Raw genomic sequence first — 22420 nt, forward strand, 5'->3', positions numbered from 1 at the left:
GAGGTTATGCATATATTTATTTTGGTTATTGTCTGGCACAATTTTGATATATCTTTTAAAACAACTACCTCTGAGATATATGTTTCTCTTATTAAATTAAATTACATAAGAGAAAGAGGAAAATAGATTATTCTAAAGGACAGGAGTAATCACTAGTTCCTTGGCTTTTGTTCCTTGTTTAGTTTACAATTTAGTCTTTGATTAAGGAGCTTCTTTGATTGGAGAGATGGAAGGAAACTCTCATTGTATATCATAATGATTTTTCTTATTCCAATTCATATTTTAATATTTAAAAAGTCATGGTATTATTTTAGTGACATAAATATTCCAGCATTAGGTGGATGTATACCAAATATTGTTTCTTAATGTTGTTTGACCAACTATATATTATATATATCAAACTAACGTGTTTTTCCATTTACTTGATCATTTTCATTGCAACAAAACAATCCACTTCTGTAGCACCATTACATTAAAAAACCCGAAACAATCCAGAAATGCTTTTAAGACAGCAATGTTTTATAAATAAAAATGTGTTTAAAAAAAAAAAGAGATAAAAAAATTCCAGAAATTTCAAAAGAAAACAACTTTAATTCTCTACATAAACTTTATGGTCTAAAAGTTTAAAAAGAGAGGACAACTAAATATCAAATGGTGTGTCTCTGAGGTTTTAGGTTGGTGGGGACTGAAGAAGAGTAGTAACGTTGAGCCTTTTCTTGACTTGTTTGCGTCTTCCAAAAACAATTAACACATCATAAAAACAGCCAAACATATCTTCCGTTTGTTTCTATTTATTCGTTTTTCTTGTCTGATTCAAACCCAAAGAAGACCAAATTAAAAGAAAACAGTTCAACCAAATCACTTCTCCTCTTGAGGTTGGTTCCTTACTCAAAGCTGGTCTCTTTCCTTAATGTAGTGTGTATATGTATCACTTTGCCTTTTTTCAAACCCTTAATTGATTTTTCTTTCTTTCTTTTTTTGGTGCTTTTTAAAGGTTTGATTTTTAAAACTTGTGAACACTCATTTTTTCTTTTTTTTTTTTTTTTTTTTTTTTTTTTTTTTTTTTTTTTTTTTTTTTTTTTTTTTTTTTTTTTTTTTTTTTTTTTTTTTTTTTTTTTTTTTTTTTTTTTTTTTTTTTTCTTTTTTTTTTTCTGTTGGGCTCTCTTTCTTCTTGAGTTTTGAGTCAGCTTTGTATATCTCTAAACAAGTTTCAGATCTTTGACTTGTCTCCTCACATCATCCTGTCTTTATAAACTAAGGGGTTGAATCTCTGGCAGCTGTTCTTGCCTGTTCAAAGTTTCAGATTTGACCATCTGGGTCGCCAATTTCTCTCCTCTCCGATCATAAAGTAAGTAACTTTCTCCAAAAACCATTTGTTTTCTCAAAATTTTCCTAAGCTGTTTTTAGTCAAATCTGATTCCCTGGGTTTGGAGTTAAAAGGATTTGACTTTATCAACTATGTGTTGTGTTGCAGTTGAAGTTGATTCAAAAGAGATTTGACTTGGACCAAAGAGATGAAGGTTTAGTTTGATGAGATGGGTTGTGTATTGAGTAGACCCGGATCATCAGGATTAGTTTCCGAGTCTAGAGAGGAAGCTAGTACAAGGATCGAGTCTAACCGCAAAGAAGCAAACAATGTGTCCGTGACTACTACAGAGAGCACTAGTGTTGCTGTTGTTGTTTCTTCAACTGGTGAGGAGGTTAGGAATGGTGAAGCTATTGTGGAAGATCACAAGGAAGAGAACGGAGATGTCAAAGAGAAGAAGCCTAAAGGCGAAAGAAAAAAGTCTACTACTAAGCCTGATCCGAGACTAAGCAACCCACCAAAGAACTTGCCAGGCGAGCAAGTTGCAGCCGGGTGGCCACCGTGGCTGACTGAAGTCTGCGGTGAAGCTCTAAACGGGTGGCTTCCAAGAAAAGCTGATTCCTTTGAGAAGATTGAGAAGGTAAACCGAAAAGATTCTCTCTTTTCTTGTGTGTGTGTTTAGTTCCTTTGCAATGAGTTTGAAGTCTGTTTCTTTGTGTAGATTGGATCAGGAACGTATAGTAATGTGTACAAAGCGAGAGACTCGTTGACTGGAGCCATCGTGGCGCTAAAGAAAGTGCGGTGCGAGACTATGGAACAGGAGAACTTGAAGTTCATGGCTAGAGAGATTCTGATCCTGAGGAGGTTGAATCATCCCAATGTCATCAAGCTAGAAGGTTTGGTTACCTCCAGGATGTCAAATAGCTTATACTTGGTGTTCCGTTATATGCATCACGATCTAGCTGGTCTCGCCGCAAGCCCTGTCATAACATTCACCGAACAACAGGTCAGGAAGCATTACATTAGTCAACAAGAGAAGGATCGTATGCACAGTGTGTTTGATAATGTTTATGTGTTCAGGTTAAGTGCTATATGAAGCAAATACTCTCGGGGCTCGAGCACTGCCACAGCCGAGGAGTGCTTCACCGTGACATCAAAGGATCAAACCTTCTTATAGACGACGATGGAGTTCTGAGGATAGGAGATTTTGGTCTTGCGACGTTCTTTGATGCGAGTATAAGGCAAAAAATGACGACGAGGGTTGTTACTCTATGGTACAGGGCACCTGAGCTGCTTCACGGTGCTGTTGAGTATGGTGTTGGTATTGATCTATGGAGCGCTGGTTGCATTCTAGCAGAGTTGTTGTCTGGTAGACCGATTATGCCAGGTCGTAACGAGGTTAGTAAATGATGTTTTATGTTTTCAGGTTTGGTTTTGTTCATGTGTTGATGTGAAAATGTGACGCAGGTTGATCAGATACATAGGATATATACGTTATGTGGGTCGCCTTCTGAAGAGTATTGGAGAAAGATTAGGCTTCCTTCTCACGTTAAGCATGCTAATCACACGGCTAAACCGCAGCATAAGAGGAAAGTAAGAGAGGAATTTAAAAATTTCTCTCCTGAGGCGCTTTCGTTAGTTGATAGGCTTCTAGCTCTTGATCCGCTTGAGCGCCTGACAGCTTCAGATGCCTTGACGAGTGATGTAAGTGTTTTGATAATGGCTTGCTGGTAGTTCGGTTTTCGGTTAGTTCGGTTCAATGTAGATCTTACTGAATTAACCCAAAATAATGTTTGGTTTGGTATTCGGTTAGTTAGGTTTTTGAAAATCCTATCGAAGTATTTGATTTCGGTTATATTTTGGTTTAGTTTTGTTAAAATTTTGGATAAGTTCGGTTCAGCTGTTTTTGTATGGTTTGGTTATAATTTTTTTTCTAAAGAAAACCGAAGTAACCGATTGGCAAACCGAAAACCGAACCTTCTTAAAACATCTATAGACTCGAACCGAACTCCTAACCGAACTAACCAAAATTTTGGTTTGGTTCGGTTCGGCGGGTTCGATTCAGTTCAAAATCCCAGCCCTATTTTCACAATGAAAAGTTTGAGATTTTGAAACAGAGCAGTTTGGTTAAGATAGATTAAAACCTTGAAACTTTGAATCTTTGGACGTGTGATTTGATCATGATTTAGACTTCAATGTCTGATTTGCTTTGGCTGTACAGTTCTTCACGACGGAGCCGTTTGCATGTGAGCCCTCCGAGCTCCCCAAATATCCTCCAACTAAAGAGATTGATGCCAAGAAACGAGATGAAGAGTATAGGAGGTAAAGTTTCCTTTTATGGCTTGTGGGAGTTTGGTTTCGGTTTTGCTTGAGAGATGTATTCATGTATGCAGACAAAGGGAAGTACGTAAGGTTCAAGGAGAGAGCGGAAGAAGAATCAGACCTAGAGACCGAGCACCTAGAGCAATGCCTGCTCCTGAAGCCAATGCTGAGAATCAATCTAACATCGATGTAAGGACTCTTTCACACAACATTCTTAGTTTACTTCTCAGTTCATTGTATGAACTGAATCTATTTTCTATAACAGAGGATGCGTTTGATCACACACGCTAATGCTAAGAGCAAGAGTGAGAAGTTTCCTCCACCGCATCAAGACGGTTCACTTGGTTATCAAGTGGGATCTTCACGGCGTCTTGATCCATCAGAGATACCGTTTAGCTCAAACTCGTTCACTGCAACTTACTCCAAAGAGCCGTTTCAGACTTGGTCAGGCCCTTTGGCTCCCACTGAGGCGCATGACTCAACAGCTAAGAGGATGAAAGATATTAACAAGGAGAGAAGAAAGGCTGCTAAACTTAAAGGGAAAAGAATCGTTGTTTGATTGATGAGATTATTAATTATTATTCAGCTCCAAGTTTCATAAGGTTCCTTTTTGATAGATACTTCGAGAAAAAAAAAAGAAGATTTTTTTTGCTTTTTTTGTGGGTTATATGTTTCTTATTTATTTGATTTTGTGTATTGTTGTACAAGAGATTTGACAAAAAAAAAAGCATTTAAATGAGGGAGATTACATTCTATAATATTCTATGTAAAGTTTTTGTTTTATTTTTGCTTTTATTTATTTTAAATGTGTATAGAAAAGTTATACTCCAAGTCTTTGATTGGATAAAGAAATAAATCTTATCTTTTTAATTGAAACACTGAAGAAATAAATCTTCATATTATGTTTTTATGTAAAGATTTTGACTAATTTCTATGTCTTGAAAATAAATATTTTAAATTATTAATTATTAATTAGGAGAAATTGTTCTTTATCAAATTTAGTGATTTATATTTCTTATTACTGTGCAGTGATTTCGTAAAAACAATATGTACTTAATTTAAGAAAAATTATTACATTTCAGATTAATATAATGATTTAATCACACTTTCATAAAATCAAACTGATAAAAGCTTGGAATAAATTTGACAACAGAAACTATCGGAAAGCACACATTAGTTATAAAAATTTTATTGGGCTCGCTATACTTGTATCTGATACCATATGTAAGCCCATTATGGCATGCATTTATCAATAACATTTCAGATGGTCGGCAAAAAAATAGTATATAAAGTCATTATGTAATTTATTATTGTAACATGTTACCTTATAATATTTTTCGAAACTAATCATATTCTCTTCCATTTCACAAAGATAGATTTTTTAGAAAAAAAAATTGTTTCACAAAGATAGTTTTATATTTTCTATGAAATTTTTTTGATCTCCAAAAAAATTAATTGACTTTATATCCGATACCATATGTAGTCAGTTTTAGAATTTTACATATAATCAGTTTTGACCAGACATATATGTTTGGTTCATGCTCAACTTATGATGCAAACTAAATGTAAGATTCGCTAATGTTTGGTGCCCATGTTAAAATACTACTAGATTTTGACCCGCACATTCGTACGGATATTTTTGTATACTTTTGATTTATTATAAATATTTTAAGTATATAATTTTAATTTTAGTGTTATATATTGTAAATATAAACCTATTATTTTAATAAATTTTATACATGGTAGAATCCATCATATTATTTTAGTAAATTTTAATGATATAGTATATTTTTTGGATGTTATGATATTAAGTTTTCTTTTTCTTTTGTTATTAAATTACGACTTCAAAATATTAAATTACTTTAATTTTTATAGCATAGTTTGTTTTTTCGTGTTACATTTCAAGAAGTTGTTCTTTATTATCTATGATTATACATTTTGAAAAATTTAAAACATTATCATTTTAAGTTTGCATACTTATTTTTAAAATTTTATATTTTGTCAAAATTTTTTGGAAAAGTACACAACTATATTTGAGGTGGGAGATTATATGATTTTCGAAAAAAATTGTTACTAAATTAATACATTATTTTATATAAATAATTTTAATTTCGGTAAGATTTTTATATATCTCTCAGAATATTTTTATAATTAATATAAATATTAAAATTATAATTAAAATTTGATTTGTCATTAATATTATGAATGAATTATTAAAATTTCAAATTTTCTAATAACATATTTTTAAATAGTATATGAACTAAAGGTTAGTTATAAACTATTATATTTTTGTATATTAATTTTTTTAAAACAATATATTGTTGAGAGTTTCAAAATAAAAAATAAAATAATATGTAGTTGTAGATATAAAAGTTTAACCTATGTTAATAAATTTATTTTTCTAAAAAATATAATATAGTTTACGAATTGTAACACATTTTAACGATGAGTGATAATTTATTTAAATGAAACTATTTTAAAAATAAAATAGATAAATTTACCCATATTTAATTCATATAGTACTTCTATTTTAATATAATACATAATATAATTATTATATATATAAAAATATTATAGAATTTTATTTTCTTGTTTTATAATAAATTTTTAATTAACATTGAATTATAAAGTTATCTTAGTATTTACGAAATTAATTAAGTGTTATTTTATAAAAATATTTAGAAAGTCAGTAGGATTTTGTTAGATTCTTTCTCAACAGAATTTGTTATACTTAAACATAAATTGATATTTATATTTGTTTTATTATTAATGTAAATAATGAAAATGTTATAGTAAGTAGTTTTTAGATAGTTTTATTATGACTTGTTAACGGTAGATAAAAAATAGCACTCTGTTTTAATAGATGAGATGATGCAAGCCTTTAAGGGAGATGAATCAAAGAAAAGGGAACATAAGAGTTTGGGATGAAATGTAAACCTTAAAAAAACATATATGTTTATATATTGTTTCTGTTGATTGAAAACGTCTATTTTAGAATTTCACATACTAATCAAATATGACTAGACACTTACGGATCTTTTACGAAAGAAAACCTAGGATGTGCTTTGCTTTACACGGACTTGAGAAGGATTGAAGAGAATGGAGCCACTTTTTTTTTTTTTTTTTTTTTAACACGAATGGAGCCACTTATTGATTACAAATTATCTAAATGCATTTGAAATATATATCATATACAAATTATCTAAATGCATTTGAAATATATATCATAATAAAAATAAGTTTTTAGTAGACATTTTTATGAACAACTGCTAGATTTAAAATTAGCCAGTCTATTAAGTCAAAGAATTAACTTATAGAAATTATTACAAGATTCAAAAGAAAATTAAAAGAAAATTAGAGTACAAAACATGGTATTACATCACCCACATAAGAAGTAAAGCTTAATCCAACGGCAGATATGAAGAAAACAAACTCCAACCTCCATTCGTTTGTCTTAGACTTTTAGTTGAGTATTTTTTTTTCATAAAATATTATTCATATTTTGAAATAACAAAGTCTCTTAATCTCTTTTAAAATAACATATTAGTATATCTTAAATTACCCATCAATTGATTGCTTGTTATATTAAAGAAAAATACAAGTTGTACAAAAATAATCTCAAAGAAAATATAAACATCCATCCGTTGTTGATTTTCATTTTTCCATTTCAACGTGTTTAAGGAATTATTTCCCTTCCCTACTCCTCTCGCTCAATTCGTGAAGGGTTATTGGTTCAGCATGAACACATTACTTAACGATTCCTTAGCCATAAAGGTCAATTGGGTTCTGCTCTTCGTGTATTTCAACCACAATAATACAAATCGTCTTAGTATTCTTTAGTTGCCCTACTAGAACTTATTGTTGTTGTGAACCAGTTATTTAATAATACATATTTTGCTTTAGTCGTACTATAATTATTTCAATAGTACCTAAAAATTTTAAATTTAGCTTCGATTTAATCTTTTTACGCGACAATGAACGTGTTAAACAACAAACATATTTACAAACACCAGTGTAATGATTTTTGTATGTTTCGAAATCGCGTAAAATAAACCAAATCATCATTAAATATCATTTTTATATTTGTTTTCAAAAACTACGGTTTCATAACAGAAATTTAATTGTTTACATTACCCATATCAAATATATAATCTATTAATAAGAAAATTTCATGAAAATGACAAAAAATTAGCTTTAAATAAAGATTCAAAATTGCCAAATGTAGGATGGTGGGTGAGGAGAATTATGGCGAAGGGGGAAGAATGTTAAGATAGTGTGGAATCCTTGTTGAATTGTTGATGAATATATCAAATTTGAAGTTTAATATAGATAATAGGTAAGATGTCAATTGTATTACAAAGAAAAAATAGGTCATAAGAAGAAATAAATGGTATAAATAGTAAGATTATTAAGAAGAAATGTTTGCCATTAAGGCATTTTAGTTACCTGTCCATTATTTTTGCCTTTTTGGGGACTCCAATCCCATAATTCACAAATAAAGCGACTTTTCAATCTCTATAAAGAGTGTTCCATTCTCTGCTTCTTCTCTCATGCAACTCGTCTTCTCTTTGGATCTTGAGAGTATCTTACGTAAATCCTAAGTTACTTGCTCTCACCACTTGCAGATTTGTACTCAAAATCTGATTTTTTTTTTCTATCTCTCACTCTCCATCCTCCTTTTCTATTTTGTTCGATTGGTTTCTTTTATCTTGTTGTTGAAATCTGAGTGTAACTTTTTGGGTGGTTATGGTTTTCCTCCTGCATACATTTCATGACAAATTATTACATAAAAATTTGAAACTTTTGTGCTGTATGCTGTAAACCCTAATCTTTACCCATTACCTGCATGGTAGCTTCTTAGCTATTTACTCTTTCTTCTTCTCTTTGTGATTCTTGTTTGATATGATATGTCTGAACACTGAACTTGTAATTGTCATGGAGATGTCTTAACTTGGAATGATGTCTGAACTTTTAATTGTCTGAACATGGAGATGTCTGAACTTGGAATGAGCTAGCACTCTTTCGTGTTTTAGGCTGACCAATAACATATTTCCTTTTTATTTGTTCAGGTTGATTTCCTGATATTCACTCAACCACAACTGTTTCAGATGTCTGAAAACATGGAGAAATCTCCGGAGCTGTCATCACTTCCAGACGACGTTACCATTGAGATCGTAGCTCGTGTACCCATAAGCCAATACCCGACTCTCAACCGCGTTTCAAAGAGTTTCAGGAAACTCATTGCCTCTCCTACTCTCTACGAGAGGCGATCCCAGCTAGGCTACAAAGAACACCGTGTCTATGCTGTCCTCCGCAACCCCAATACTCATGATGATTTCGGTTTCTACATTCTCCACCGGAAAGTCGGCTGCAGTAACCGCTTGGTCATCGCCGGATCACTTGATCACATGTCTTACGATGGAATCTATGTCTCGGTTGGTTCGAAGGTGTACGGGTTTAGCGATCTCAATGCGCTCAGCATTGACTGCACCTCTCACACGGTTCAGCCCATCTCTCACATTCCTCAGGTTATGACTATTAGAGTTGCTAATGTCATCGACAAGAAGGTTTACCTGATTGGTGGTTCCTATTTTCCGGTTGGGTCGTGGGACACGTGGAAGAGTGAAGTCACGGTGTTTGACACAGAAACACAATCATGGGAGCCTAAGTTGGTAAAGGAAGACATGCATGTAGGTCTTGGTCCCCTTAGGTATGATTCTGTGGTGATGGAAGGTAAGGTTTACGTGAAAGGTGGCAGCAAGGACGACTCTTTTGTTTATGAACCAGAGGAAAGGAAATGGGAATTGATGGACGAGGTGTTGAGTTCTAAGGCCTGGAAGGGTGCATGTGTGGTTGACAACGTCTTGTACTATCACGATTGTCCCGGGAAGGTTCTGATGGCATATGATCCAAAGCAGATGTGCTGGAGTGTTGTCAACGGTTTGGAAGAGTTTTTGGCCGTGGAGACTGCCCACTCAATTTGGTCCGCTGCGGTGAGCTATGGCGAGAAGAAGTTGGCTCTCTTCTTTCTTAAAAAATATGACGGCAAAAATGTCATTTGCTGTGCAGAGATTGCTTTGGAAAGGCGCCAAGGAGGAGATATTTTGGGTAAGATGGAGTCGTGTGATGTTGTGATTGAGAATGGGCTGTTTGACATTGTCGAATTTGTTTCTGTTACCGTTTGATTTGATGCAGCATAATAATAACAGTATCTCTATGTAGATCCCTTCGTATTTTAAAGGAATTATCCTAAATGCCATCTCGTGTGTTCGCAAGTTTGCTAACATTGTTTATGCATGTTAGACAAAACCTTTGAGTGCGTTGTTTTATGTTGTCGTTTAAAACTTTGGGCTATGGTCTGTTAAATTTGCTATGTTTTATTCTTGAATAATTATTGCTATGGTCTGTTAAATTTTACGAGACATTTATGTTTGGTTCCCATGTTCAACTACGATGCAAGCATTTAATAGAGATGAATTAAAGAAAGGGAAACATAAGAGTTTAAGGTGAAATAAAAACCTTAAACAAACATACACTTACCATATTGCTCGATATATATATTTGTATATATTGTATCTTTTGAATGGAAATGTCGTCTATTTTAGAATTTTACATATACATTAATCAAATAAACACTTATGGATCTTTCACGAAGGATGTGCATGCTTTGCTTTACATGAACTTGAGAAGGATCGAAGAGAATGGAGCCACATTGTATGTCTCAGCCACACCTTCCTTTACAAAATCATCCGGTGACTCGATCGAGGTTTGTGTCAGCCTAGTGCCAAACATGACAATTGAGTCGGTCATGAAAAGTCAGAGCACCAAAGATGATGAAAGAAAGAAACACTTACCACACGGAACCATTGCTTTGCTTTCCCCACGGTGGCAGTGGAATAAGAGCCTTGACAAAGTAGTCATGGGCGTTGAAAGCCGCATAGACGTCTTGGCCGCTTATACCATCATGGAGCCTACCAAAAACAATCATATACTTAATAAATAATTAGAAGCGACAATACAAAGAATGAGACATCTTTGTCAATTACGTGAAAGAGCCGTTTAGCTCAAACTCGTTCACAGCAACTTACTCCAAAGAGCCGTTTCAGACTTGGTCTGGTCCTTTGGCTCCCACTGAAGCGCATGACTCTACAGCTAAGAGGATGAAAGATATTAACAAGGAGAGAAGAAAGGCTGCTAAGCTTAAAGGGAAAAGAATCGTTGTTTGATTGATGGGATTATTAATTATTATTCAGCTCCAAGATTCATAAGGTTCCTTTTTGATAGATACTTCGAGGAAAAAAAAAGAAGATTTTTTTTTGCTTTTTTGGTGCTTTTTTGGTGGATTATATGTTTCTTATTTATTTGATTTTGTGTATTGTTGTACAAGAGATTTGACAAAAAAAAGCATTTAAATGAGGGAGATTACATTCTATAATATTATATGTAAAGTTTTTGTTTTATTTTTGCTTTTATTAATTTTAAATGTATATAGAAAAGTTATACTCCAAGTCTTATAGTGGATGAAGAAATAAATCTTATCTTTTTTACTGCTGAAACACTGAAGAAATATATATCTTCGTATTATGTTTTTTTATGTAAAGATTTGACTAATTTATATGTCTTGAAAGTAAAATATTTTAAATTTTAAATTATTAATTAGAAGAAATTGTTCTTTATCAAATTTAGTGATTTATATTTCTTATTACTGTGCAATGATTTCTTAAAAACAATATGTACTTAATTTAAAGAAAATTATTACATTTCAGATCAATATAATGATGTAATCACACTTTCATAAAATCGGAACCGATGAAAGCTTGGGATAAATTTGACAACAGAAATTGTAAGAAAGCACACATTAGTTATAAAATTTTGATTGAGCCTCGCTATACTTGTATCTGATACCATATGTAAGCCCATTATAGCATGCATTTATCAACAAAATTTCAGATGGTCGACAAAAAAAAAAGTATATAAAGTCATTATGTAATTTATCGTAACATGTTAACTTAGAATGTTTTTCGAAACTAAGATCATATACTCCGAATTATATCCAAAATATTTAAATTATCTAAATTTTGTAATGCTCTCCCTTAAGACTATCCATGGTATAAATAGTAAGATTATTAAGGAGTAGTGAAATTGAAATGTTTTTTTTTTTTTGCGAACAAAATTGAAATGTTTGCCATTAAGGAGTATATAATACTCTCCCCCAAAGCTATCCACCTCATCATAGGTGGATCCCATTCGAAAAAATATTTATATTTGTTTTCAGAAACTACGGTTTCATAACAGAAATTTAATTGTTTACGTTACCCATATCAAATATATAATCTATTAATAAGAAAATTTCATGAAAATGACAAAAAAATACCTTTAAATGGAGATTCAAAATTGCCAAATGTAGAATGGTGGGTGAAGAGAATTATGGCGAAGGGGGAAGAATGTTTAGATAGTGGAATCCTTGTTGAATTGTTGATGAATATATCAAATTGGAAGGTTAATATAGATAATAGGTAAGATGTCAATTGTATTACAAAGAAAAGAATAGGCCATGAGAAGAAATAAATGGTATAAATAGTAAGATTATTAAGAAGAAATGTTTGCCATTAAGGCATTTTAGTTACCTGTCCATTATTTTTGCCTTTTTGGGGACTCCAATCCCATAATTCACAAATAAAGCGACTTTTCAATCTCTATAAAGAGTGTTCCATTCTCTGCTTCTTCTCTCATGCAACTCGTCTTCTCTTTGGATCTTGAGAGTATCTTACGTAAATCCTAAGTTACTTGCTCTCACCACTTGCAGATTTGTACTCAAAATCTGATTTTTTTTTTCTATCTCTCACTCTCCATCCTCCTTTTCTATTTTGTTCGATTGGTTTCTTTTATCTTGTTGTTGAAATCTGAGTGTAACTTTTTGGGTGGTTATGGTTTTCCTCCTGCATACATTTCATGACAAATTATTACATAAAAATTTGAAACTTTTGTGCTGTATGCTGTAAACCCTAATCTTTACCCATTACCTGCATGGTAGCTTCTTAGCTATTTACTCTTTCTTCTTCTCTTTGTGATTCTTGTTTGATATGATATGTCTGAACACTGAACTTGTAATTGTCATGGAGATGTCTTAACTTGGAATGATGTCTGAACTTTTAATTGTCTGAACATGGAGATGTCTGAACTTGGAATGAGCTAGCACTCTTTCGTGTTTTAGGCTGACCAATAACATATTTCCTTTTTATTTGTTCAGGTTGATTTCCTGATATTCACTCAACCACAACTGTTTCAGATGTCTGAAAACATGGAGAAATCTCCGGAGCTGTCATCACTTCCAGACGACGTTACCATTGAGATCGTAGCTCGTGTACCCATAAGCCAATACCCGACTCTCAACCGCGTTTCAAAGAGTTTCAGGAAACTCATTGCCTCTCCTACTCTCTACGAGAGGCGATCCCAGCTAGGCTACAAAGAACACCGTGTCTATGCTGTCCTCCGCAACCCCAATACTCATGATGATTTCGGTTTCTACATTCTCCACCGGAAAGTCGGCTGCAGTAACCGCTTGGTCATCGCCGGATCACTTGATCACATGTCTTACGATGGAATCTATGTCTCGGTTGGTTCGAAGGTGTACGGGTTTAGCGATCTCAATGCGCTCAGCATTGACTGCACCTCTCACACGGTTCAGCCCATCTCTCACATTCCTCAGGTTATGACTATTAGAGTTGCTAATGTCATCGACAAGAAGGTTTACCTGATTGGTGGTTCCTATTTTCCGGTTGGGTCGTGGGACACGTGGAAGAGTGAAGTCACGGTGTTTGACACAGAAACACAATCATGGGAGCCTAAGTTGGTAAAGGAAGACATGCATGTAGGTCTTGGTCCCCTTAGGTATGATTCTGTGGTGATGGAAGGTAAGGTTTACGTGAAAGGTGGCAGCAAGGACGACTCTTTTGTTTATGAACCAGAGGAAAGGAAATGGGAATTGATGGACGAGGTGTTGAGTTCTAAGGCCTGGAAGGGTGCATGTGTGGTTGACAACGTCTTGTACTATCACGATTGTCCCGGGAAGGTTCTGATGGCATATGATCCAAAGCAGATGTGCTGGAGTGTTGTCAACGGTTTGGAAGAGTTTTTGGCCGTGGAGACTGCCCACTCAATTTGGTCCGCTGCGGTGAGCTATGGCGAGAAGAAGTTGGCTCTCTTCTTTCTTAAAAAATATGACGGCAAAAATGTCATTTGCTGTGCAGAGATTGCTTTGGAAAGGCGCCAAGGAGGAGATATTTTGGGTAAGATGGAGTCGTGTGATGTTGTGATTGAGAATGGGCTGTTTGACATTGTCGAATTTGTTTCTGTTACCGTTTGATTTGATGCAGCATAATAATAACAGTATCTCTATGTAGATCCCTTCGTATTTTAAAGGAATTATCCTAAATGCCATCTCGTGTGTTCGCAAGTTTGCTAACATTGTTTATGTTAGACAAAACCTTTGAGTGTGTTGTTTTATGTTGTCGTTTAAAACTTTGGGCTATGGTCTGTTAAATTTTACGAGACATTTATGTTTGGTTCCCATGTTCAACTACGATGCAAGCATTTAATAGAGATGAATTAAAGAAAGGGAAACATAAGAGTTTAAGGTGAAATAAAAACCTTAAACAAACATACACTTACCATATTGCTCGATATATATATTTGTATATATTGTATCTTTTGAATGGAAATGTCGTCTATTTTAGAGTTTTACATATTAATCAAATAGTTAGAAGCGTCATAACAAAGAATGAGACATCTTTGTCAATTACGTGAAAGCTAGGAACTTGCTCTCAGGATTGTCGCAATTATCTTCATGCCACGTAAAAAAAAAAAACACATTACACATAAGAGTAGAGGCACAAAGATTCAAGGATTACATGTAAACGAGAGGATAACGATTAACTACTTTGCTGAGGAAATTTTCGTGCTTGAGTACATGGTGTGAATGTCAGAACTTGATCAACTCTGAAAAGAACCTGAAATGGCTCTCCTTCTTTGCGTCGAGCTGGATTTTCTTAAAAGAAACAACAAGACATGGTACAAGAGTTCAGGGGAGAATCAATAACAACAGCAAGATGTTAAGACTTGCCTCTTTCCAGTGGAAATTGTTGAGAGCAGTATCATGTCCGTAGCTATTGTTATTACCATATCGATCGGGTGTGTCTTTATTCGTCTCCCATTAGCATCATTGGTGTTCCCTGATATCATATAAGATTGTTAACAACAATATCATGTTTTTGTTGGCAACAGTTTTACCTGAGAAATCATCAAAGCTAAATGAAAATTCTTCATTTGTCAAACATGTAAGGACTTGATGTGAGAGCATCACCAGTTTCCCCTGTCAAGAAACAGTGTATAAACTCGAATACTAAAATAAAGAAACTTTAACGTTGTGATAAAGTTTTAAATTGTACCTTCAAAACCATAGTTCCAGCTATTACATCCATCATTACCTCCTTCTCCATTGGCTTCATTGTGCTACAAAAATTTATTAACTAAAAAAATCTAGTTAATAAAATTAGAGTGTATTTAAGAACCACGGTAGGTTTCATAAACCCCACCAAAGCTACACCAGAGACCTCCGCTCTCTCTCAATTTGCTGATTCTGCAAGACGAGGAAGAAACTGTGAGAATCTATCTTTACGTTTCGGTTAGTGAAAGCCGTTTTCGCCAGGAAGTAATGGACGTTACCAGCTCCACCGCTAGTCATGTAGCTAGAGCGATTCTCGCCGTCCTAGATTACAGCTCCACCTCGAAATTTTAGCAGAGTTGTTATCTGGTAGACCGATTATGGCAGGTCGTAACGAGGTTAGTATTTTGATGTTTTCAGGTTTTTGAGGATTGTTTGGTTTGTTCATGTGTTAATGTGAAAATGTGACGCAGGTTGATCAGATACATAGGATATATAAGTTATGCGGATCGCCTTCTGAAGAGTATTGGAGAAAGATTAGGCTTCCTTCTAATCACATGGCTAAACCACAGCATAAGAGGAAAGTAAGAGAGGCTTTTAAAGATTTCTCTCCTGAGGCGCTTTCGTTAGTTGATAGGCTTTTGGCTCTTGATCCGCTTGAGCGCCTGACAGCTACAGATGCGTTGATGAGTGATGTAAGTGTTTCACTAATGAAAAGTTTGAGATTTTGAAACAAGAGCACAGTTTGGTTAAGATAGATACAAAGCTTGAAATTTTTGAATCTCTAGGTGTGTGTGTGTGAGATTTGATTAGCCTTGCATTCGGTTCTTGGTTCGGTTCTAGAGATTTGGGATCCGTATTTAGAAAATTTGGTTCGGCTATTTCAGTTTGGTTCGGGTAACAAAGTTAGGAACCGACTAATATCCAAAGTAATTTCGATTCAGTTTTGGTTCGATTCTAGTTTTTAGTTAATTCAAGTTAAAAAGTCATAAAGTTTAAGTTTTTGGGATTAAATATTTAGATTTTTTTTGGGGGGGAGAGATTGGGGTTTCAGATAAAATTTTAGATAATTCAAATAATTTTAAATATTTTGGATAAAATGTATTTTGGTAATTTTTTTTTCTGGGTATTTCGGTTATAAATAATATTATTATTTTATATTATCAGATTATTTGCAAACTAAATATAATTAATATTTATAAGTATATAAACTAAATTATAAAAATTTGGGTAGTTATTCGGTTTCGTTTTTTTTGTAGTAAAGATATGGGACCTGCTCGGGTAATTGATAGTATCTAAACCGAAACCGAACCTTGTTTTTCTATTCGGTTTGGTTCTTTGGTTCCGCAGAAATGTGTCTAGATTTGATCATGGTAACAACTTAAAAGCACTTGCTGCTCAAAAGAATTTGATGATATCACCAATGTCACTGGTGGTAAGGCAGCTTCTCTTCACAGTTAATGATGTCTGCTTATCTAATAACTTCCTTTTTGTCTCCAGAAAGATCGCGTCTACCCGCAAGCACATCAGAAACTAGAGAAAATGAGGGTGAACCAATAGGATTAGCCAGTGCTTTGTGAGATGAGACCATAGAAGCGAGAGGATTGTACAGACCATAAACAGAGTTACTTAGAGAGGTAATAATATAGAGAAGCAGGTTTATGCTTATGTCCTTGCCATAATCACATTACTTGTTAAATCCATAAGATAGAAATAGATAGGTGCACAATACATTACATACATGGACAAGGGAACCTCTCCCCAAAGCTTCTATGTTGTCATAAACAAAGTTTTTTTTTTATTTAGGACAATGTTTATAACAAAACATATTACTTTTAAATTTAATTAGTACTTTTGTGGCTTTCTATATAAAAATTTCTTCAACCTGGAGAGTTTGTTTAGATCTGCTGATCATATATTTAATTAAATTGGATCTTAAAATCGGAGAATATATAGCACCGACTATACACGTGCAAATAAACCTTCATTATCACTGGTTGATATTTGAAACGAGACTTATAAGACTCCTACACGTGAACTAGTACTGAAAATATCAGTGCATTGTTGTCCTAAGTTGAGAAAAGAAATTTGTGGAACCGCTAAATACAAAAGAAAAATGTAAAGAAAGATACAAAAGTGAGACAGCGCATAAAGGAAAATAAGGAAAGGTGTAAAATCATGAGATCTCTGTTGAACACAGATCCATGAACTTTCTCACCTTTCTTCAAGTTATGATTGCTTACCAGTCATGTGTTTCATACATGTATAGTTACGGTCGTGCTGTATTCTGCTATTAAATGCATATTTAGACAGGCGACACCAGTACTGTTGAAAATGCACAATAATCGCAATCGCAACCAAACAGAAGTATTGCGCCGACAGATACAATCGTTACGGCTTATCAAGTTGTCTGCCAAGTGCTAAATCTGGGAGATTTATAAATAAAAAAAGAAAAAAGAAAAGAAATAATTTTATACAAATTTGTCATTGTTTGTCATGAGATTACTTGTCTACAACGAGGTCCACCGTAACTTTAGTGAAACATCTAGAGTGATCTAAATAACGACTATAAAGGCGCCAAATCGATTTACCTTCTTCTTCTTCCCTAACAACCTCACGTTACGAATCCTCTCTGTATCGCCCCCCCCCCCTCGCTGTGAACCGTACACGTGTAACTTTCTATTTCCAGGAATCTTTTACTTTCCGTTTAATCTCTCTCCGTCGCCGTGAATCATTTCTCGAATCCCCCTTTTAAAGCTCTCTCTCTCCGTCGTACGTTAACCATTACATCGTGTGTTTAGCTTCGGAGCTTCTGCAATCTAGCCTCCGGATTTTGTAATCGCTGCTAAGATCACGCTTAAGCGCTTTCAGGTTAGTGTAATCAAGGAGATGATTCACTCTTTTTGTTTTGTGTTGAATTTTTTTTTTTTCTTGGTTTAATGTTGTGGTTGATTGCGATGGGCTGATTCTAATTTGATTAAGCCATGTTCCGATAGGTATCTTACAAAAGAGAATTGGGTTTATGATGCATTGATGATGATGTTATCATATAAAGGGTTTCTCTTGTAGACTTTTTTTATTAGTTCCATTTTTGAAAATTACTTTTAGCTTGTTTTAGGTTTCGGCACAGAGATCAAATAAACAATTAATTTTGTACAATTCGTATATAAAAAAAATATTAGCTATAAGTCTAACCATATTTCAACCAATATAAAAATAAATTTTGCATAAAGTTAATAAATTTTACTTTGAAAATCGAAAATGAAATGGATGAAATATTTTTTTTTTTTTTTAATGATTCTGAGATTTGTTTTTTGTTTGGTGTGAATGTGTGATACAGGAGTTGTTTTGGCATGGAGGGTCCAGAAAGATAAGAGATATTTAATTCGCTCTTTTTAAATAGTGGAAGAAAGAAGATGACAATGCTGCTGGCTTCTCATTTCACCTCCTTAACATCTAAGATGCTGTCCGTGTCCACCTCTGATCACGCCTCTGTTGTTTCGTTGAATCTCTTCGTTGCGCTTCTCTGCGCTTGTATTGTCATTGGCCATCTTCTGGAGGAGCATCGATGGATCAACGAGTCCATCACCGCTTTATTGATTGTAATAAGTTCCATTCTTTTTGGGGGTAGAATTGTAAGTTCCATCTTTATTGAAGTTTTAGCTATTTTTTGTTGCAGGGGCTTGCCACTGGGGTCGTTATTTTGTTGATTAGTAGAGGGAAAAACTCACATCTATTGGTCTTCAGTGAAGATCTTTTCTTTATATATCTTCTCCCACCCATTATATTCAACGCAGGGTAAGTGATTGAGCATTTTGCTTCTCATCTTTGACGATAGATAGATATTTTCTTGTAGTTAATGGGTTTGGTTTGGTTGTAAAGGGGAAAAAAAGGTAAAATATTCGTTTGATGCATTATTGCTGATTCTATGAATATGCTTTCATATATCAGCTTTGGAAGTACTTGTGATTATGACTGTTTGATAGCACGAGGGTATAATGTGTCTGCTGGGTCAATTTTAGTTTGATTTATCTACCTGTAAAATATATATATAGGTGGTCCTGCTAATGTCTTTGTCGTTAATGCATATGAGGTTCAGCTTCTTTTATTGTTGATACTTGTTTTTTTTTTTTCAGATATTTCTCTGACTCAATAGTTTTTTTTTACTGTCGTTGTTTTTTTTTAGGTTCCAAGTTAAAAAGAAGCAGTTTTTCCGCAATTTTGTGACTATTATGGCTTTTGGCGCCATTGGGACTATAATCTCTTGCACTGTAATATCTCTAGGTACCTTACTTCGCACTCCTTGTAATTGGTTCGGATTAGTAACTTGTGATGTGATTCATTGGTATGCTTGTGGTGTTTGTAACAGGTGCAATTCATTTCTTTAAGAAACTAGACATTGCGACCTTTGACTTGGGAGATATCCTTGGTAATGCATCAAATATTTGTTCTTATTATTCGTATCGCTTTGTGTTATTCGTTAGTGATTTGTTTTGTGTTTATTTCTCAGCAATCGGCGCCATATTTGCTGCAACAGACTCTGTTTGCACGCTGCAGGTAATGCATGTTTCTCCAAGTAGCAGAACAGGACTAGAATCGAATTACTACTTAAAGCTCTTGTTTGTTTTGGTGATACAGGTTCTCAATCAAGATGAGACGCCTTTGCTTTACAGTCTTGTATTCGGAGAGGGCGTTGTGAATGATGCCACGTCAGTTGTGCTCTTCAATGCGATCCAGAGCTTTGACCTCACCCACCTTAACCATGAAGCAGCTTTTCATTTTCTTGGAAACTTCTTGTATCTGTTTCTCTTGAGCACCGTGCTTGGTGTAGCAGTAAGTCCAGTTTATTTCTTTCTCTATCGCACTTTCCTCCAGCTACTGCTTACACGCTGTTTTCATCTTACAGACTGGTCTGATAAGTGCTTATGTCATCAAGAAGCTTTATTTTGGAAGGTACGTGATTGACTTTAGCTTCGTATGTGACTTTCTATAAGCCTGTCTGTGATGTGATCTGAACTGGATGTTGTCTCAGGCACTCGACTGATCGAGAGGTTGCGCTCATGATGCTTATGGCTTATCTTTCATACATGCTTGCTGAGGTCATCAGATTCCTTGAAACCCTTGATCACTTTCGAGTTAGTTTCATCTGAAAGAATCAGTTTAATACTGTTTATTTTATATGGGTTGCAGCTATTCGCCTTGAGTGGTATCCTCACAGTATTTTTCTGTGGTATTGTGATGTCCCATTACACCTGGCATAACGTAACCGAGAGCTCAAGAGTAACTACCAAGTAAATACAATCTCCATCTTTTGTTTGAAGTCATTTTCCATAATCAGTTCTTACTCTGTGCATTTACTTTGATACAGGCATACCTTTGCTACTTTGTCGTTTCTAGCCGAGACTTTTATTTTCCTTTACGTCGGTATGGATGCGTTGGACATCGAGAAGTGGAGATTCGTGAGTGACAGGTGAACAGAGAACAAATAAACTCTCTTCTCTTATCTTTTCATGTTTCCTTGTTGCTATATATGAATGTTTCCATTGTTTTGGTTTTGAACAGCCCGGGGACATCGGTTGCAGTGAGCTCAATTCTGATGGGTTTAGTCATGCTTGGAAGAGCAGCTTTCGTGTTTCCTCTTTCCTTCTTATCAAACTTGTCCAAGAAAAATCAGAGCGAGAAGATCGATATCAAGCAGCAAGTACTAACAAATCTACATTTTCTGTGGAACAATGAATGGTTATTTATTTGTATTCTTTGCATTCGTCTACAGGTTGTGATTTGGTGGGCTGGTCTGATGAGAGGTGCTGTATCCATGGCTCTTGCCTACAATAAGGTAAACTGAAAAACCTTAATGAATAGCAAACAGCCACATGGTGATTGTTGAAACTTATGGATCTTTTTAACTTGTTTTCTAATGCAGTTTACAAGATCAGGACACACTGAATTGCGCGGGAACGCCATCATGATTACGAGTACTATAACCGTTTGTCTTTTCAGCACCATGGTAAGATATTTTTCATGTCAGGTTATAGAATACTATATGCATTTTCCGTATTGATGTTCATTTTGGTTTCAGGTGTTTGGTATGTTGACCAAACCGCTCATTAGACACCTGATGCCACATCAGAGTACGACCACCAGCATGTTATCCGACGACAACACTCCGAAGTCTATGCACATGCCGCTCCTCGATGGCGAACAGCAAGATTCATTCGTGGAGTTCTCTGGGAGCCACCACGACGTGCCGCGACCAGACAGCCTTAGGGGCTTCCTGATGCGTCCGGCACGCACTGTGCACCACTACTGGAGACAGTTTGATGATGCATTCATGCGTCCTGTCTTTGGTGGTCGCGGTTTTGTTCCTTTTGTCCCTGGCTCTCCGATAGACAGAAGCACACATGATCTCAGTAAACCTTGAGAAGAGATTATAGAAACTTGTAAGAAAACCAAAAAACTTCATCTTCCTTCTTATATACTCACTCACTACTGGTGATGTAAAGTTTTTCTTTTTCCTCTTTTTGTTCTTCAAATTTATAACTTTTGTGTAAATTTATTTCACTATTATTATTACGACTATCATTATTAGTGGATGAAGATGAAGCTTCTTTCATTTTGAGAGACGTGTGGAGTTGTATGTATATTTAGTCTTTGTTTGGTATAACGTAACAACTCTTTGTGTGTATGCTCTTACCTTGGCTCATGGGGTTGCTGTTGTTGTTGGTTAGGAACTTGACCTGTCTTTGTCTCTTTCAATTAAGATCCGAGTGGTAAGGTATGTGTACTGTTTGGTTCAGTCCTGACAATGGAAAAGACCAATATATTCGAGATGGGTAGTTGTGACTAGCCTTGGGCATTAAAAGTTTAAGATCCCAAAAGTATTTAGAAAGTTCGGTTCAGTTTCGATTCAATTATTTTAGTTTTCGGTTCGGTTCGAGTAACAAAATTGAGAACCAGATTATATCCGAGGTAATTTTGGGTTCTATTTGGTTCCGGTTCGTGTCCAGTTTTTTGATTAAATTTAGGTTAAAAGTAAAAAACCCGGGACTTTTTGATGAAATGTCATATTTTTTGGATTTTCAGATACAAATTCAGATAACTCAAATAATTTTAAATATTTTTGATAAAAGTATTTTAATAATTTGATTTTTTGGGTATTTCAACTTATAAATATTATTTTAAAATTGTTTGATTATCGTAAAACTAAATATAGTTAATATTATATATAAACTATATTATAGAAATTCAGGTACCCATTCGGTTCTTGATTTAGTTTTGGTTTAATTTTAGTTTTTCGGTTCTAAAAATATCTGATCTACTACTCGAACCAAATCTCTTTTTCTTTTTTT

At 34.5% G+C, this 22420-nt stretch overlaps 4 protein-coding genes and 1 long non-coding RNA gene across 8 annotated transcripts; 4 read left to right on the plus strand and 1 right to left on the minus strand.

Annotated features, from left to right (window-relative positions):
* The first annotated feature begins 645 nt into the window (after window positions 1-645).
* Window positions 646-4265, plus strand: LOC106343324 (probable serine/threonine-protein kinase At1g54610). 2 transcript variants are annotated; one of them, XM_013782501.1, is made up of 9 exons: window positions 646-875; window positions 1260-1348; window positions 1475-1946; window positions 2028-2312; window positions 2387-2704; window positions 2774-3010; window positions 3528-3628; window positions 3700-3817; window positions 3894-4265. In XM_013782501.1, the coding sequence occupies exons 3-9, from the start codon at window positions 1536-1538 to the stop codon at window positions 4185-4187; spliced, it is 1764 nt and encodes a 587-aa protein (XP_013637955.1). In that variant the 5' UTR covers window positions 646-875; window positions 1260-1348; window positions 1475-1535; the 3' UTR covers window positions 4188-4265. The 2 variants fall into 2 exon arrangements, with proteins under 2 accessions (XP_013637955.1, XP_013637956.1); XM_013782502.1 differs by having other exon boundaries at window positions 1278-1348.
* Window positions 4266-8184: 3919 nt separating this feature from the next.
* Window positions 8185-10042, plus strand: LOC106295702 (F-box/kelch-repeat protein At4g38940-like). Of its 2 annotated transcripts, none has more exons than XM_013731673.1 (2): window positions 8185-8224; window positions 8696-10042. In XM_013731673.1, exon 2 carries the CDS (start codon window positions 8737-8739, stop codon window positions 9811-9813), a length of 1077 nt encoding a protein of 358 aa, XP_013587127.1. In that variant the 5' UTR covers window positions 8185-8224; window positions 8696-8736; the 3' UTR covers window positions 9814-10042. The 2 variants fall into 2 exon arrangements, with proteins under 2 accessions (XP_013587127.1, XP_013587126.1); XM_013731672.1 differs by having other exon boundaries at window positions 8199-8230; window positions 8698-10042.
* A 44-nt stretch (window positions 10043-10086) lies between these two features.
* On the minus strand, window positions 10087-14485 carry LOC106295705. Its single transcript, XR_001261041.1, has 3 exons — window positions 14431-14485; window positions 10483-10599; window positions 10087-10406 (listed from the first exon to the last, which is right to left on the minus strand). It is a non-coding gene; the product is annotated as an uncharacterized LOC106295705 (long non-coding RNA).
* LOC106295703 (F-box/kelch-repeat protein At4g38940-like) lies at window positions 12366-14032 on the plus strand. Of its 2 annotated transcripts, none has more exons than XM_013731675.1 (2): window positions 12366-12405; window positions 12877-14032. In XM_013731675.1, the coding sequence occupies exon 2, from the start codon at window positions 12918-12920 to the stop codon at window positions 13992-13994; it is 1077 nt and encodes a 358-aa protein (XP_013587129.1). In that variant the 5' UTR covers window positions 12366-12405; window positions 12877-12917; the 3' UTR covers window positions 13995-14032. The 2 variants fall into 2 exon arrangements, with proteins under 2 accessions (XP_013587129.1, XP_013587128.1); XM_013731674.1 differs by having other exon boundaries at window positions 12380-12411; window positions 12879-14032.
* A 3195-nt stretch (window positions 14486-17680) lies between the features above and the next one.
* On the plus strand, window positions 17681-21690 carry LOC106295701 (sodium/hydrogen exchanger 2). Its single transcript, XM_013731671.1, has 15 exons — window positions 17681-17942; window positions 18412-18673; window positions 18751-18869; window positions 19258-19355; window positions 19441-19500; window positions 19582-19628; window positions 19710-19904; window positions 19978-20024; window positions 20104-20170; window positions 20262-20362; window positions 20440-20541; window positions 20634-20772; window positions 20845-20907; window positions 20995-21078; window positions 21151-21690. The coding sequence occupies exons 2-15, from the start codon at window positions 18488-18490 to the stop codon at window positions 21490-21492; spliced, it is 1650 nt and encodes a 549-aa protein (XP_013587125.1). The 5' UTR covers window positions 17681-17942; window positions 18412-18487; the 3' UTR covers window positions 21493-21690.
* The last annotated feature ends 730 nt before the right edge of the window (window positions 21691-22420 follow it).

Source organism: Brassica oleracea, chromosome C5 (assembly GCF_000695525.1).
Source record: "Brassica oleracea var. oleracea cultivar TO1000 chromosome C5, BOL, whole genome shotgun sequence".
Lineage (NCBI taxonomy): Eukaryota > Viridiplantae > Streptophyta > Magnoliopsida > Brassicales > Brassicaceae > Brassica > Brassica oleracea.